Source organism: Ursus maritimus, unplaced genomic scaffold (genome assembly GCF_017311325.1).
Source record: "Ursus maritimus isolate PB19 unplaced genomic scaffold, ASM1731132v1 scaffold_30, whole genome shotgun sequence".
In the NCBI taxonomy this organism is placed as follows: domain Eukaryota; kingdom Metazoa; phylum Chordata; class Mammalia; order Carnivora; family Ursidae; genus Ursus; species Ursus maritimus.
In genome coordinates this window covers 15765233-15780980 of record NW_024425564.1, presented here as the reverse complement: position 1 = coordinate 15780980, position 15748 = coordinate 15765233, and the positions used below count along the sequence as shown (strand labels likewise).

At 38.0% G+C, this 15748-nt stretch overlaps 1 protein-coding gene across 7 annotated transcripts in view; it reads right to left on the bottom strand.

The window, feature by feature from the left end:
* The window catches only part of PRPF4B (pre-mRNA processing factor 4B), a 37404-nt gene extending 21856 nt beyond the window's left edge, over positions 1-15548 (bottom strand). For all 7 annotated transcript variants that reach the window (XR_005838787.1, XR_005838790.1, XR_005838789.1 and 4 more), the window contains exons 1-3: positions 15332-15548; positions 6539-7738; positions 3626-3802 (exon numbers count right to left, since the gene is read on the bottom strand). Coding sequence is in view for 2 of the 7 variants with exons in the window: in XM_008692851.2 (XP_008691073.2) it covers positions 3626-3802; positions 6539-7738; positions 15332-15468 (1514 nt within the window). In the remaining 5 variants the exon portion in view is untranslated. The remainder of the gene's footprint in view (positions 1-3625; positions 3803-6538; positions 7739-15331) is intronic.
* Positions 15549-15748: the final 200 nt, after the last annotated feature.

Sequence of the window (15748 nt, the reverse complement as noted above, 5' to 3'; positions counted from 1 at the left end):
AGGAGTACACAGGAACTCTCTGTACTTTTCAAAAGCTCATTTTGCTGGGAATCTAAAACTGTTCTAAAAATGAAATCATTTAAAAAGGGGTTAATTAAAAATTTGAAGTAAAGTAACATCAGAAAGATTGGAGCAACCAGCTTAATTGACGATAACTAAAACACAGCTATTGTTCTTACTGGACTGCAAAGGGGCACAAAAGAACTTTGGGGGAATGGAAATGTTCTTGATTATGGTGATTATGTGATTATGTGTTTGTCAAAACTCATTTAACTTTACACCAAAAAGGGTGAATTTACTTTATGTAAATATGTTTCAATAAAACCAAGTTTAAAAACAGATCACTGCTAATAAGGTATAGGAAAGACAATGTGACAAAAATTCCCAGTCTAATTAATATGGCCCTCAGACATTGTTATAAGTGCATAAAGGTCTTGCCTCACGTGTAACAAAAACTGCTATTATAGCTCAAGCATTAAAGGTGAAGTTTATGTTAGAAAGATGCTGTGGAACTCCAAACAGAAAAGGCTACAAAGAATTGGCAAACTCCCAGTTAATGTCACATCTAACTACCATGCTTATGTCACATTTCTCAAGAAACCTTACTAAAATAACATGAAATGAACAATTGAAAAGAAAATCCTCAGGCAAAGAGAATGCAAAGAATTATACAGAAATGTCAACAAAATCTTGATGTGCAAATTGGACAGAATAGTAACAAATCAAATCTAAATTTTAGTCCAACAGGAACAGACAAGGTAAGTAAGAAACAAGTAAATGCATGCCACAGAACCCAAGAAAGCCTCAAGACTTGGAGACCCCATGTTCTGTTGGATGTGGTGTGAGGTAAAAGCTAAAAAGAACTGGTTGAAAGTCTTAGGAACAGCCTGACTCTGTAAAGTCCCCTTCCTGACTCAGTAGAAAATGCCAACGATCCCCCTTCACATTCTGGCATAATACTTAAAATTTATTTTATGGAGAGGTGTTGGGTGTTATAAAAACTGACCCAAGGTAGCAGGGAGGCATAGTACTGAACATTAAAGGATTAAGGGGAAGTCTACATTATGAAGAACCACAACTCTCCTGGCAGCCATGTCAATATTCTCCAGCAGATAAGAGGATTCTAGAAAATCACTAGCCCAAAAGAATAGGGCTACAGTCATTGATATGCTAAAGAGATTTAGTTACACTGAAATGATACCCACTAATCCACAAATTCTACATTCTCAGAAGGGAAGAAAGCTTCCATTCAGCTTTCACAGTGGCTAAGTTTGAAATGAGAATAGGCAACAAGAAGGATCCAGCTGTTTATGAGTAAAGTTCTCAAATGAAAAAGGTAAAGAAACAACAAAAGGAATCTGGGAAGAAACAAAGCATAGGTAAGAAAACTATCAAGAACAAAAACTCCATAAAATAAACTCATTATCATCTCTGACTTAAGAGATGCTATTTCTATAAAACATGAATAAAATGGCATAAAAAATTAAACAGCCAGCAAGTTTTAGAAATAAAAATAAATATACAAGAGCAGAGGGGGAAAAAAATCAACAGAAAGGTAAGAAGGGAGAACGGTAAAATCTCCTAGACTGAAAGTAGAACAAAACGACAAACACAAAAGATGCCTGTGTTGTGGGGGCAATTAGTGAACAATACAGAAGGGTCCAATGGTGGGGAAGAACAATGGGCAAGAAAGCAAACCAAAACCAAAACAAAAGAGAGAAAATTTCCCATAATAGGCAGCCATAATATTCCTGCTTTAAAGGGCCTATTTAGTGCCCACCAAAATCAATGAAAAGAAAAGAGGCATGTACCATGGCACGTTATAGTGGAATTCCAGAACGCAGGACATTTTTTATAAAAAGAGAGGGTGAGAGAAAAAGCAAGTCCTCTAAGAAATGCCCAGGGATCAGAACAGGATTTCTCAATAGCAATTTGGAAACTAGAAATCCATGGAATAACAATTTCAAAATTCTTAAGAAAAAATTATTTCAACTTGCAATTCTACTCCTTGACAAATCAAATTAGCAATGGGGATTAAAAAAAAAAGGCTTTTAAGAAACAAAGGTCCCCAAAAATGTCCTTTTCATAGGAAGCTATTGGAGATGCATTAACAAAGCCAGGAAGTAAAACCTGAAGATGCTGAATACAGGAAAGGGAAGCACAAAGTAAGACCGAAACGAGAGAATCTCCAGAGCACAGAAAAGGGAAAACAAATTCTCCAGTAACTGTATAAGCAGGCCTATTAGTCAGTTTGGAGCCAGAGGCTAGAGGCATTAGGAGGAAGATCTTTCCTTGCTCCCTTCCCCTGACTACTTGGTCAGCAATGAGCAATATGCAGAAGAGCATAATGACCGTAACATTATACAGAAATGTAACACCATTAGAAGAGAAAGTGTGATGGGTGGAAGTAAAAAAAGTAATTGTTGGGGTGCCTGGGTAGCTCAGTTTGTTAAGCGTCCAACTCTTGATATCAGCTCAGGTGCTGATCTCAGGGTTTTCAGTTTAAACCCCACACTGCTCCACTATGAGCGTGGAGTCTACTTAAAAAAAAAAAAAGAAAGAAAGAAAGAAAGAAAGAAAGAGAGAGAAACATAATTGTCCAAAGTAAGAAATCAATAGATAATATGGCAATAACTTAAACAATTTCAGCATACACAACCTCAGACAAAGCACTTCTACTTCAAGAAATCTAGTATATAAAAATACTCACAGATAATGTACAGGTGCATTCACTGGTTGGAACATAAGCCTTTGGTGCACTGTCTTTTTAAACTACATTCATGTATTAGTTCAATTAAACATGTTAAAAAATTGGCAAACGGAAGTCCACTTATGTTTGAGTTAAAAAGTTTAACACATAGGGCTGCCTGAGTGGCTCAGTCGGTTAGTTGGTTTCTTGGTTTCAGCTCAGGTCATGATCTCATGGAGCTTGAGGCTGGCTCTGAGCTCAGCAGGGAATTTGCTTGAGATTCTTTCCCTCCGCCCTCCCCACTACTTGCATGCTCTCTCTAAAATAGATACACCTTTAAAAAAATACTTAATGCATATATTTTAAAATGATTCCTGCTTTACAAACCAACATTTTGATTAACCAACTCACTAAATATGCTTCACATAAAATGGTTTCTACTACTGTGAATTAAACAAGTGTTTGCCCAGGGAGTCTTTCACAACAACTAAGAATATCATCTTGAGGTCATGTTCTAAGGGGACAAAATACAAGTTAATAGAAAAATAGAGAACTGCAATTACATAATGACTGAAAACTGGGCTACTTTTATTACCTTATGATCTATTCTGTTTAAAACAGAACAAATCAGCAGGCATAGCACATGTAGTATTTATCTTTCTTAAGAAGTAGGAAAAAAAAGCATCTCCCTTTCCAAAGACTGAGTTTTTAATGAACCACTGATTTAAATTTGAAAAAAAGATAAAGAAAAATCAGTGTGTGTGAACTATATCACATGCTGGTACAAAAGAAACTATATGGGATCACAGCTACGATTCTTCACAGAGAAAAATGGTCTTTAAGAAAACCCACCAAATGAGCTAATACGAAACTTCAGAAGCATACAGAGTTTAATGAATTTTTTAAAAAGGTCAACATATGTAACATTATCTCTACCTCCTCCGAGGAGACCTGCTTCTTCTCCTGGGTGACCTACTACGTCTGAGTGGGGAACGAGACCGTCTTCTAATGGGAGATCTACTTGCTCTTCTTCGGGTTGGAGACCACCTATTGATCGGGCTGGCATCTTTTGATCTTTCACGTCTACTGAGGATATCATCTCGAGGTCGTGTTCTTAAGGGGACCAAATACAGGTTAACAGAAAAATACATTAAATTAATGAATTTGTTTTGCATATAAAAAACGTCTTAAGAAAGGGCACACTAACCTGAAGACAGTACACACAGATTAACATGTTTTGCAACAAAACACGAATTCAGAAAATCACAATGACGTTTTGGGGTTATGGCACGCTCACAGACAGACCACCTCTGGTCTCACAATTTGAAAAATTACAAAGGTTATTCACGCTGTTAAGCCACTAATTCTAATTCCAGATAAACAACTCAAATAAAACTTTTCTAAGTAACAGTATTGCATCTCCTCAGTTTGAAGACTTTTCATTCTAAGTTTTGGCACTTTTGTAATACAGAATCTTATTTTTAATATATTACATATAACAGCATCTTACAGTAACTGTTGACCTTAGAACAAAGGAAATGTAAGTAAGGGTTTAGAGAAAGGGACAGTTCATCTAGTCAAGGAAATACATACTGGTCATACTGGTATAACTTTCCTGGAAAGACTTTTGACAACACTTTATCAAATGTAAACATACATTACCTTACACTTTGTAATTTTACTTCTGTGACTCTATCCTACAAAAAACTTCACACATAACCAGTGGACATCTTTGCATACAATCCTGAAAAACTGGAACCAACCAAAATTTTCATGTTTCAGTAAGGGAATGATTAGAGGTGACCCTTGAACATGGGTTTGAACGGCACAGGTCCACTTACATGCAAATTGTTTTTACAGTACAGTACTGTGAATGTATTTAGTCTTCCTTAGGATTTTCTTACCTCTAACTTACTTTATTATAACAATACAGTATATGTGATATTAGAGCATATGAAATATGTGTTAAGTTATTGGTAAGGATTCCAGTTAGCAACAGGCTATAGGTAATTAAGTTTTGGGAGAGTCAAAAGTTGTATGCTCATTTTTGACTGTGTGGGGGACTTGGTACCCATAACCCCTGTGTTGTTCAAAGTTCAACTTTGTCTATCTATACTGCGAAATATGGTACTGCTATATAAAGAGCTAAAAGAGATCTTTACTGTCACAGAAATGTCTTATGAAGAAAGCAAATCACATTTTAACATGTAGGACTCCATTTCTGTAAGAAAGAACATTCATATAATTTTATGTACATAAAAAAAGAACTAGAAGGACATTCTTATGACTGATAGTGGAGAGATGAAAAGGGAGACTTTACAGGCTTCTGCCTTATCTGAATCTCTTTAATTAGTATCTTTTCTGTAATTAAAAAATTATGTTTCAAATATTCAACTCTAGTCCTTAATAAACTGCTCAGAATTTCCTTTTCAAATGGAAGACAAATTCAAAGATACAAAGATCATTTAGGGACATTTTAGAGGACATAATCAGCAACACTAACAACTGTCTCAATTTAGAAAGCTAAAGGAAGAGGGGGGCCATTTAATTACAATGCCACTTGGAAGAATTAAGAGTATCTAAGATACAGCACTTGGTGAAAATAGCATTCTTGAAGTTTTTCAGAAAATGATTTAAACTTCAAGGTCAGTTTGTATTTATACTCACACACGACACGTAGCTAGGAATTTATATACATAGTATAAGCCAACCTTCTTTTAAGCTAAACTTGGCTGATAACTTCAAATCCAATTACTCAATATAAAGATACTAAAAAATCAATTTCTGAAGTAGTTTAGACTAAACAATCCCCACCCACTCTGCTAAAATCCTTCATATGCCTTAATTACCTATTAGTTCTAGGATACTAGGTAAATTGAATAATCTCTCAATCTATTTTCTCATTTATAAATTGAAGGAGAGTCACTCCACTTTATGAGGTGAGATAATCACGAGAATTTGAGGAAAAAACCGATGGGCTAAAAGTATTATACAAATATGAATTATTTTCATTTTTATTGGTAAAAAAAAAAAACATTTCTTATACTATTCTTCCTAAACTTAAGACATACTATTTTTTAAAATAATGAGATTATAGGTATATGAATTAGTAACAAAAAAATGTCTACTTTCAATTTAACTTTATTTTTCGGGCAAAAAAAATTTCATAGATCCAATGTACATTGTTAGAATTCAAAATCATGCCAATTCAAAAGAATGGACACATCACAATCCTTAAATTGATACCTCCTTTTTTGAAGTTAAAAATTTCAGCCTATACTGTTCAATGAAGTAATCCTTGCTCTAGAAATTCCCCTCACTTCCCATAAATGGGTATACATAGATTTATCAGCCAAATTACTTGATTTAAAGGAGTGATTCTGCAAATTTGATACTAAACTAAGAACTTGAAAAAAAAAACAACTTGATTGTCACCAAGTTCAATATTTGTAAATCTTTTAGTCAAGTTCCTCATTGAAAAAAGTACAAGTATTAATATAGTTAGTGGACAGGATCTACTTAAAACCATAAAACTGGTTAAGCATTTGCCTTTGGCTCAGGTCATGATCCCAGGGTCCTGGGTTCAAGCCCCACATTGGGCTCCTTGTTCAGATGGGAGCGTGCTTCTCCCTCTGCTTGCTTCTCCCTCTGCCTGCTGCTCCCCCTGCTTGCGTGCTCAATCTCTGACAAATAAATAAAAACTTAAAAAAAAAACTAAACCCATAAAACTACTTAAAACCATTAAGACTGATTACACTATCTCATTTTTTATTGTCCACAAGTTCTAGTTTCTCCTTTTAAAAACCTGGTGGATTGGTAAAAAGCATTAACATTTTGAAAACAAGTTACCTTGGAGAAGAAAGTCGTCTCCTTTCTGGTTCTCTTCGTTTTCTTTCCAAGGATCGGCTCTTGGCTCTTCTACCAGGAGACAGAGTTCGGGAAGGTGATTTGCTTTGTTTAGACCTTCTATCATTTACAAGTGGAGATCTACTTCTCCTTGACTTATCCCGTTGTTTTGGAGACAAACTTCTTCTTTTAGGACTTCGACCAGGTCTTCTACTGGGTGACCGATTTTCCTTCCCAGAAGAAGCATCTTTAGAAGGAGATTTAATTGGCTTCTTTTCTTTATCCATGTCAGACCGTTTTGATTTTCTCTCTTTGGACCGTGATCTTCTGTCTTTGGATTTACCTCTTAAGTCAATTGGGGATCTGGATTTTTTGCCTCGATCACGACTTCTACTTTCATTTATAATTGGGGATTTTTTTCTATCTTTTGACCTACTTTTATCTTCAATTTTAACCTTGTCATCAGTAGGAGATCTGGCCTTCCCAATTTTCTCTTGAGATCGCCTTCTAAGGGTAGGAGATTTTGATTTCCTTGCTTGATCTTGAGACTTACTTCTCTTGGATGGACTTTTGGACTTTTTCCTCTCCTTTGACTTGCTCCTAGTTGGCTTCTCTTTAACTATTTCAACACCTCCCTTACTTTTCTTTTTATCACTCCTATGTCTAGTCCGTTCTTTGGATCTGCTTTTACTTCGCTTTTTCGTACTATTTTTATTATCCATTAGTTCAAGTTTCCCCTTTGTACTTGAGGATCTGGTACTAGACCTATTTCCATTTCTTGCTTTTTCATGAATCTCCCCCTCTTCTTCAGAGCCAGACTCATAACCTTGCAATATGAGCCCCATCCCAGATTGGACCTTTCCTTCCATTAACTCATTATCAAGTTCAGCTTTAATCAAGGCTCTCTGTTTCTCCAAGTCTTCCAGCAAAGCTAAATCATCGAGTTTAGTTCTTTTTGCTGGAGACATACCTTCTTTGTCAGAAGCATCAACAACTTCTTTTCTTTTGTGTTTCTTATGTTTATGCTTATGTTTATGTTTTTTATCCTTGTCTTCTTCTGAGGAATGTTTATGTTTCTTATGTTTACTTCTGTGTTTATGCTTCTTTTTTTTGTGACGACTGTGTTTATTTTGAGACTGGTCTTCTGATACTTCTCCATTTTCTTCATTTATACTCTTTTCGGAATTATCAGCATCTTCCATCCTATTAATGTATCAAACACATTTCAAAATTATATCACTTATCAAGCATTTAGTCACAATAAAATAATGATAAAATACATCTCAATGTAATACATGAAGTTAGTCACTGAAATATTTTCAGAATAGCCTCAGACATTTTATTGCAAAGATATCTGGCAAAAACTTAGTGATTTAACTTTATTTTGTTTCTAATGGTTGAACTCCAATACACAGAATACATACATTATGAGGGAGGTTAAAATAATCACACTTAATTTAAAAAAATCCAAAACTAATCAGTAAAATGTTAATATTGATTTAAAGTCACTCAGCAACTTGTTTTTAAACCATAATTTCCCACATAGCCTTAACACCAAAGCCACCCCCATTTTCTTTTTCCATAAAACATACTGCCATATATTGGGAGACTAATCTCTTTCTCCACTTTAAATTAAGAAGTATACTTTTTCTTTTTAAAATCTTTACAACCAATATTCAGCTATCGCCAAAATAAGCACTCTATTAATGTGCACTGGTGGCTGATGTTGAGTGTAACACACCCTCAAGGGTTAAAACTTCAAAGTGAGCTGACCAGGAGTAAGGATGCTCAGCCTGTAGTGGCCACTGAATAACCATGCGGTATTAGACTGAATCGCATCAAAGGGTCTCCTGCAGGTCAAGAATAGTCCAATATCAGCAAAAGCCTATGCTTCAACCAATATTTGTTCACTGGGTTATTTAATCTCTTTAAATTTCAAATGAAAGATTAGTTTCCCAGAATATGCTCATATTGGTTGCTGCCATTCAAAAAAAATATTAATAAAATTAATTACACCAAATGGTAGCTTTTGTGCTTAAATGTTTAGACTATGCTGAAAGAATTTATGATTCTAAATTATTTTGCTAAATCCTTGCTGTTCATTAATCGCAGATTAAACACAGACTACAGTAACTTTAACCTTCTCCTTTAAAATCATTCTATACTAAAACATCACATCCCAGAATATGAGACTAACACCAGAGTTTAAATCATCTGGATTCAGACCATCACATTGTTTTTGGAGGAAGATATGGATTATTTTGTCCAAGTCCTTCAAGTTATGTGCTCCTGTACTTTTAGTAAATTTATTATTTGTGCCAAAGAACTAAGGAATTCAATTTTTTTTTTTTTAACAGAAGGAAGGGGAGAGAGGGGAGAGAGGGGAGAGGGAGAGAAAGAATCTTAAGTAGGTTCCATACCCAGCGTGGAGCCAGACGCGGAGCTCAATCTCATGACCCTGAGATCATGACCTCAGCAAAAATCAAGAGTGAGACCCTTAACTGACTGAGCCACCCAGGTGCTCCGGAATTCAATTTAATATTTTTTTAAATCACTACACCTAATGCAGGCATTAAGAAAGGTAGCAGGAAAACAAAGATGTACAAGACCAGTATCTGCCACCCTCAAGGAAATTTTGGTCCAAAGGAAAAGAAAGTCATATGAAACACTGGAAGAATGCAATGACAAAGACACAAATAAGGGCATTATGGGAACACTGAAGGACCACCTAAAATCATTCCGAAAATGGTCAAGGAGATCACAGAAAAACCCAAAATATTTGTTAAGCAGAGAGGTTGAAAGGGGAGAAGGAATGTTTGACAAGGTACTGGATTATAAAATAAAGGCTAAAAATTTCCTAGAGAATGAATAAGAAATTGACCAGAAGGGAAAACACTACTTTAGATAGGGAAAAAAAAAAAAGGTGACAAAAGGTACAATTATAAATAGCAAACTATAAGCAAATCAGTGTTGCCAGAGCATCAAACTTGTGAAGAAACTGGTCTAATGGTTAAGATCTCAAATGGACCAATTTCAGGAGATGAAAAGATATTGCAGGAGGTTCTGGGAGTGAGTGGTTGAGACAGAAGCTCACTGGGGTCAGAGGCCCAGGAACTGCAGGGTTGGGTTGCTAGACAGTGGTCTGTAAGGACACTGCCATTACAGCAGGAGTCAGAGAAGAGTCTGGTCCTCCAGCCAGGTCTCAGTCTTCAGTAAACTTAGAAGGGTTGGAGGAGGGAGGGGACATACCAGAGGTATGCTTGAAGTTGTTAGTTAGTAACAATGAGGTGGTGTGGAGAACATGAAGAACATACAAGTACTACATGGCAAGAACTTTAAATTTTTGTCAGACTGCCAATCTCCATTCTGGTACTGTGGACTGTGAGAAAGAAGAAAGTACTGAAGAAAGCTGCAGAGAAAGCTATATCTTCTGGTTGAGAGGTTTTGGTTTGGACTGACTTCTCTCTAACGGGGAACAGAGATGACAGAATAAATACAGCAGGGTTCTCTGGGTCATCAAATTTTCTCAAAGACTTAGAAAAAGAAAGTGTAATATCTTAATGTGAAAAAAACAAAAAACAAACCAACATGGTTCCATTATGGGGGGAGGGGAGGGGAAATCACAGATTTAAGTAGAAGACACAAAGACATTTCTTTTTTTTAAAAGTTTTTGAGAGAGACACGGAGGGAGCGTGAGCATGCGCGCATGAGCAGCGGGAGGGACAGCAGGAGGTGGAGAGGGAATCCTTAAACAGACTCCCCGATGAGCACGGAGCCCTACACAGGCTCGTCCCAGGACCCTGAGATCAGGACCTGAGCTGAAACCAAGAGTCAGACACTTAACCAACTGAGCCACCCAGGTGCCCCAATACAAAGACATTTCAATTTTGTTCCTTATATAGGCTATATTCTCATATAAGTAACCACATCCCTTCCCCTGAAATCTCCCATCACACAACCTAGAAAGTGGTGGTATATGTCTTTTTTTCCTGAAACTTGACTCACGGGGAAACGTGTGAGAAAAACTGAATTAGGCTAAATCAAGATACGGAGACAAGTATGGAGAACCTGTTTAAAGGATGACAATGATTTTCAGGTATATAAAATCTCAGTGCCCCAAGTACAAAATTCTAGTCAATAAGCTAAAACTCAAACTATCTAAAGATCCTCTAATGTGAACCAGTCTCCAGAGCCAGACTATCTGGGTTCAAATCCTGATTCCAATACTTACAAGTTGTGTAGCTTCAGGCAAATTTTAAGATCTCTGGTCTGCAGGCACCTCATCTACAAAATGGAGAAAATAGTCCTACCTCAAAGCAAGCTGTGAGGATTGCATGTTTGTTAACAGATGTTAGTAAGGCTCGTAATAGTGCCTAGCACAAACCAAGTCCCTCAAAAGTAAGAGATCATTCTTCCTCAGAGACTGGATAAATAGATTTACTCACCATGACACTGTGGAGCTGTCAGGGCTGATACTAAGAATGTTATTTTCAGTAACATGGTCAAAGAGCATGGATTAAGTCAAACTACCTTGTTCAAATGGTGTTTCCAACATGACACACCTAGTGTAACCTTAGGCAAGTCGCTCCTCCATGCCTCAGTTTCCTCAACGACGAACTGGGGAAATAACAGTTCTGATAGGCTTGTTGTAGCAATAAGTTCATATATAAAAGGCTACCACACAAAGTATTGACGAAATACTGTGTAAGTCTCCAGGATAAAGGAGACTAAGTTTCAAGGAAGCTAAGGGTCCTGCCTTCGGTCAAACACACATCAAGCTAGTGAGAAGGCTAGTATTACATTCCAAGTCAGTCAAGGGCTGTTCCATTTGACTGAAGATGCTTTGAATATGTCAGATCATATCACTACTCCGTGTGAAACTTGATTATTGCTTCCTATCACATTCAGAGTAAAAATAAAAATTGTTTACAATGCCCCATACTATCTGCCCAACATCCCCAACACATTGATCCTACTACCTTCCGCCCACACTCACTGTACTTCAGCCACCGCTCCCCTTAAACAATAGATAAACCCGTACCTCAGTGCCTTGGTACTTGTACTTGCTGTTTCTCCACCTGGAATACTTTCCCCAGACATATACATTGCTGGTTCCTTTCCCTAATCAGGTCTTTGCTTAAATTACTTTCTCAGTCAAGTTTTCCTCACCAATTCATTTTAATCACAACCCTCACCTTACCACCCACATACCCCTTTCTCTTTTTTTTTTCTCTAAAGAGAAAAAAATTGGTGCCATGACTTAATTCTTGTTTGTCTCTCCGTATTGTAACATATGCCCTATGAGAGCAAAATTTTTATTTATTTAGTTCACTGTTCTATCTCTAAGGCCTAGTAAACTTTCTAACCTATACTAAGCAGGTACTCAAAAAGTAATTTGTTGTGTCAATGAAATGATTTGTATAGAATAACACATAAAAATTATATTCACTAGACTATAGCTGGGCTTATACTGGCTATACTACACTCATCTCTTGACAGGAAACATTTTGTTTTTGCTCCGTTATATCTCCAGTGCCTCGCACAGTTCACACGCCTATCTAGTGAATGCAATACCCCGAAATGATTTAAATTTAATTACCTCCCTTCCCAAGAAAAATCTACTTTTTGAACCCTTTTCTAGTGCTTTCTACAATTTACAAGTCTTCAAGGAGTTGCAAATCAAAATTCTTAAGAATTTACCCACAGAGGAAGTAATTTCCTTCAAAAGAAAATCTACCTCCTAAAGCTTCTAAGAATCAGAAGCTACATCATTATGTCCAGAGTCACTTAAGAGTTATTTCCAGGAGTGACCCTAGTTTCTAATGTAACTTAATGAATGTTATCTGAAGAAATGACATTACTGATAAAGATGCTATAAGCACTTAGGGCCTATTAGTCTAACCTTAATAATTCTAGAGTTCTCCTACACTGCGGTTAGTAGACATTCACCCTCCCAAGTTGCTCTCTCAATGCAAATTCCATAGAAAATACCAATTGAAGTCTGACTAGGTAAATCAGGAAAACGTGAACTCAATGATTGGGTGGCATATTACACATAACAAGATTGTGTTAAAGCAGCTAATTAAGGTTCATCTTCAACAACTTTCTTCTAAAACTTTAGGGAAAGGTACCCTGATAAGAAACCTGACAGTCTTTTTGCATAGTTCACATTTACAATAAATACAGGTATTTAAGTTCCATATATGTAAATTTACATTTTAACATTTACGTTTTGCAATTTAACACTTTTGCAATGTACACATTTAGCAGGTCTACGTTTAAACCAACGTGGTCTACAACAAGTTTGTCATAAAACAGTACTTACTGAGAATTGAGTAATATCCTTCAAATCACAATATTTGGAAACGAAGCTGATTTGAAGTGCAGACTATATGGAAGTGTTAAGAGTGCTTTTACCATTTATTTTGTTAAATGCAATGTGTAGTTACATCCTTCAAATAAGGGTCTCTGGGCATCTGGCACAATGAAACAACTTTAAAATAAAGACTAATTACAAACCACTAGTGTTATTTTAACTTCCTCTTCAAATTTTTAAAAAAGATTACTCTTAATGACATCTTATTTGGGAGGAATTCAATGTATGCTCTGGAAACAGAGAATGGTGAGCAAAGTGAATGCCATTACTTCTTTACAAAGAAAGTAATTAAGCCGTTTCTCTGACAACTTCAACTACCTTAATACAGAATTAATGGAGATGTAAAAATAAGAATGGATTCAAAAGACCAACTAGTCTTAAAATGAACTCCTCCACCCATCCTTTTCTAGATCGGGTGTGGAAAATTAAGCTTCAAAGAATTAGAACCGTCACATCAAAAAAATGGACCTTTCTGGGACACTGGAAGTCAATAAAAAGGATTTCAAACCTTAAAGGCTATTTTTAAAAGGAGCCACATTGTATAGTGGGCGACTAGACAGTACAATAGTTAGGAGCAGGGCTCTGGAATTAGACTACCTGGGTTTAAATCCTGGGCCTGTCACTTAGTGTGACCTTGAGCAAGTTAACTTCTCTGTGCTTCAATTTGATCATTTGTAAAATATAGGAAATAACAGGATCTACCTTCATAGGGTCGTTATAAGGATAAAATATTTGTTCGGTGCTTTGAACAGTACCTGGTACTTGGTAAGTGCAAATAAGTGAATGCAGATAAAAATTTTAATGTTCAAAAGCCTCAAAGAGGCTGAGCTAAAGAGATGGACAAGTGCAAAATCCACTAAAAACCCTTCAGGGAACTTAAATACTCCATTTATACCAAGAGTTCTGTGGGGAGGCGAGGTGGAATTAAGGGCTATTTCTTTCAGGGGCATTCATATTGCAGAAGCATAAATAAATGCTAATTATTAAGTCTAGTATTTGAATATATATATAAAATATGACCCAAGCACTCCTCAAAATTAATCTGAACGGTCCCTGAAATCAAATAAATGGACACGATACTACAGAACGTTGAAGAGATTGCTAGAAAAAAACAGCTGCATAATATTTGTACTGTACTGGCATAAATACTGGAACATGCCACACTGTGAACTTGATGAGAAACAAAAAGAGATGAAGTCTAGCTAAAACTTTAGAATCCATCTGCTCTCTTCTAAGTCAAATTGTGAAGATAAAAGAGCAGCCTTCAAAAGCCCTTAATGAAAAACTTAATATAATTCTCTGAATAGAGCAAATGATTGAGAAGCCCAGAACTGAATGCACAGCAATGAAGTGCTGGGGCCCCTAGTAGTGAAAATCTCTCCTCTCAGTCGTTAGTTGCTGGGAGACTGTATCTACCTCTTAACTAAAATGGATTTTTAAAAAAATCAGATAATGCTGATGCACAAAACGATCGCTCTATGAATTGTTTTAAAATCCACTCTATTTTGGATTCTTGTTTGAGTTTTCCCAACAAGAACAGAAGAACAAAATACTGCTTTTATACAACAATTAGAATTTGCAGCATATACAAGTTATGTTTTCACTTGGCCGCATCGATTCTTACGTTAGCTTAATTATAGACATAAAGTGCTTGGGTTTGGAAGTAGCTACTACTACTTCCCCTTGTACTTCCAAAGAAGCCCTACAAACTCAGGCCAAAAACGTCAGGTCTCAAAACCAAGAACTTGATCTTACTTTGCCTCAAGTTTGCAAGTTGGCAAATAAGCTGCCAAAAGGCAGAGGGGGGAAATATATCGAATGATGCTGGAGTAAGAGCACAGGGGTGGGGAGATGAAGTACCCCGCTAGCGACAAACTGTTATATAGCTCTGGGATCGTCAGTGAGGGTGGCTCTAGCATCCCTTCTCCTCCCTGCTTTCAGGTCCTAAAACTGACACCGGCAGCAGGACGGCAAGAAGTCTTACGACTTACAAAGTCTTATGGCTTGCCCCCCTCCCACCACTGCTCCTTGGGTGCCCAACACCGATGCCACTGAGAGCTGCAGCTAGGGAGCTCCGCTCGGTCCCAGAGGGAGGAATACGAAGGCGCGACCGCACAGTCGCGGCAGCCACCTCGCGCACGGGACCTGTAGAGGCCGCTCGCGCGTACGCCTCCCAGGGCAACGACGCGCGGCAGGCCGCGGCCGCCTTCGACCCAACAGCCACGGCCTCCGGGAGAGCGAAGCTCGAAGGCCGCACTCCCCCTACGCCTCCCGCCCAGCAACGTATCGCGCGGGGAAAGGCAAAGTTTGGCTCCCGCCGTTAGGCCTGAACTTTCCCGCCCGCCCGTGCAGGTCTCCGCGGTTTCCCACTCGGCAGTCTCCTGGGCGCCGGCCTTCCGCACCGCTCAGAGACTACTTACTCTGGCTGTTCCCGCAGCGACAGAGTCTCCGCGGCGGCCATCTTGAACTTCCTGACTCCTCCGCGGCGGTGGCGGCGGCTTCCCGGACGGCAGAAGCTAGTGGAAGTGGAGGAAGAGGGAGCAGAGCCGTCGCGCATGTGCTAACCGCGTAGGGAACCGTGGAGCTCTGAGTCCGGTCTAAGAATCCGGATATAGAAGTGCATCCGGGGACAGGGCGCGCGAGCGCCATGACGCAACTTCCGGGACGGGGGTTGGGAGTGAGGAGGTATAGGCGGCATCTGCTGAGGGTTTAGGGGTGAGTGATTTAGGCTTACCCGCTAGTCAGTGTTGGCACCGAATATTTGGTTCTGAAAACTTGCTAGGGAAGGGACAGAGGGAGTCGGATAACGGTATTCTGTGTGCGGTTCCGAGAACTAG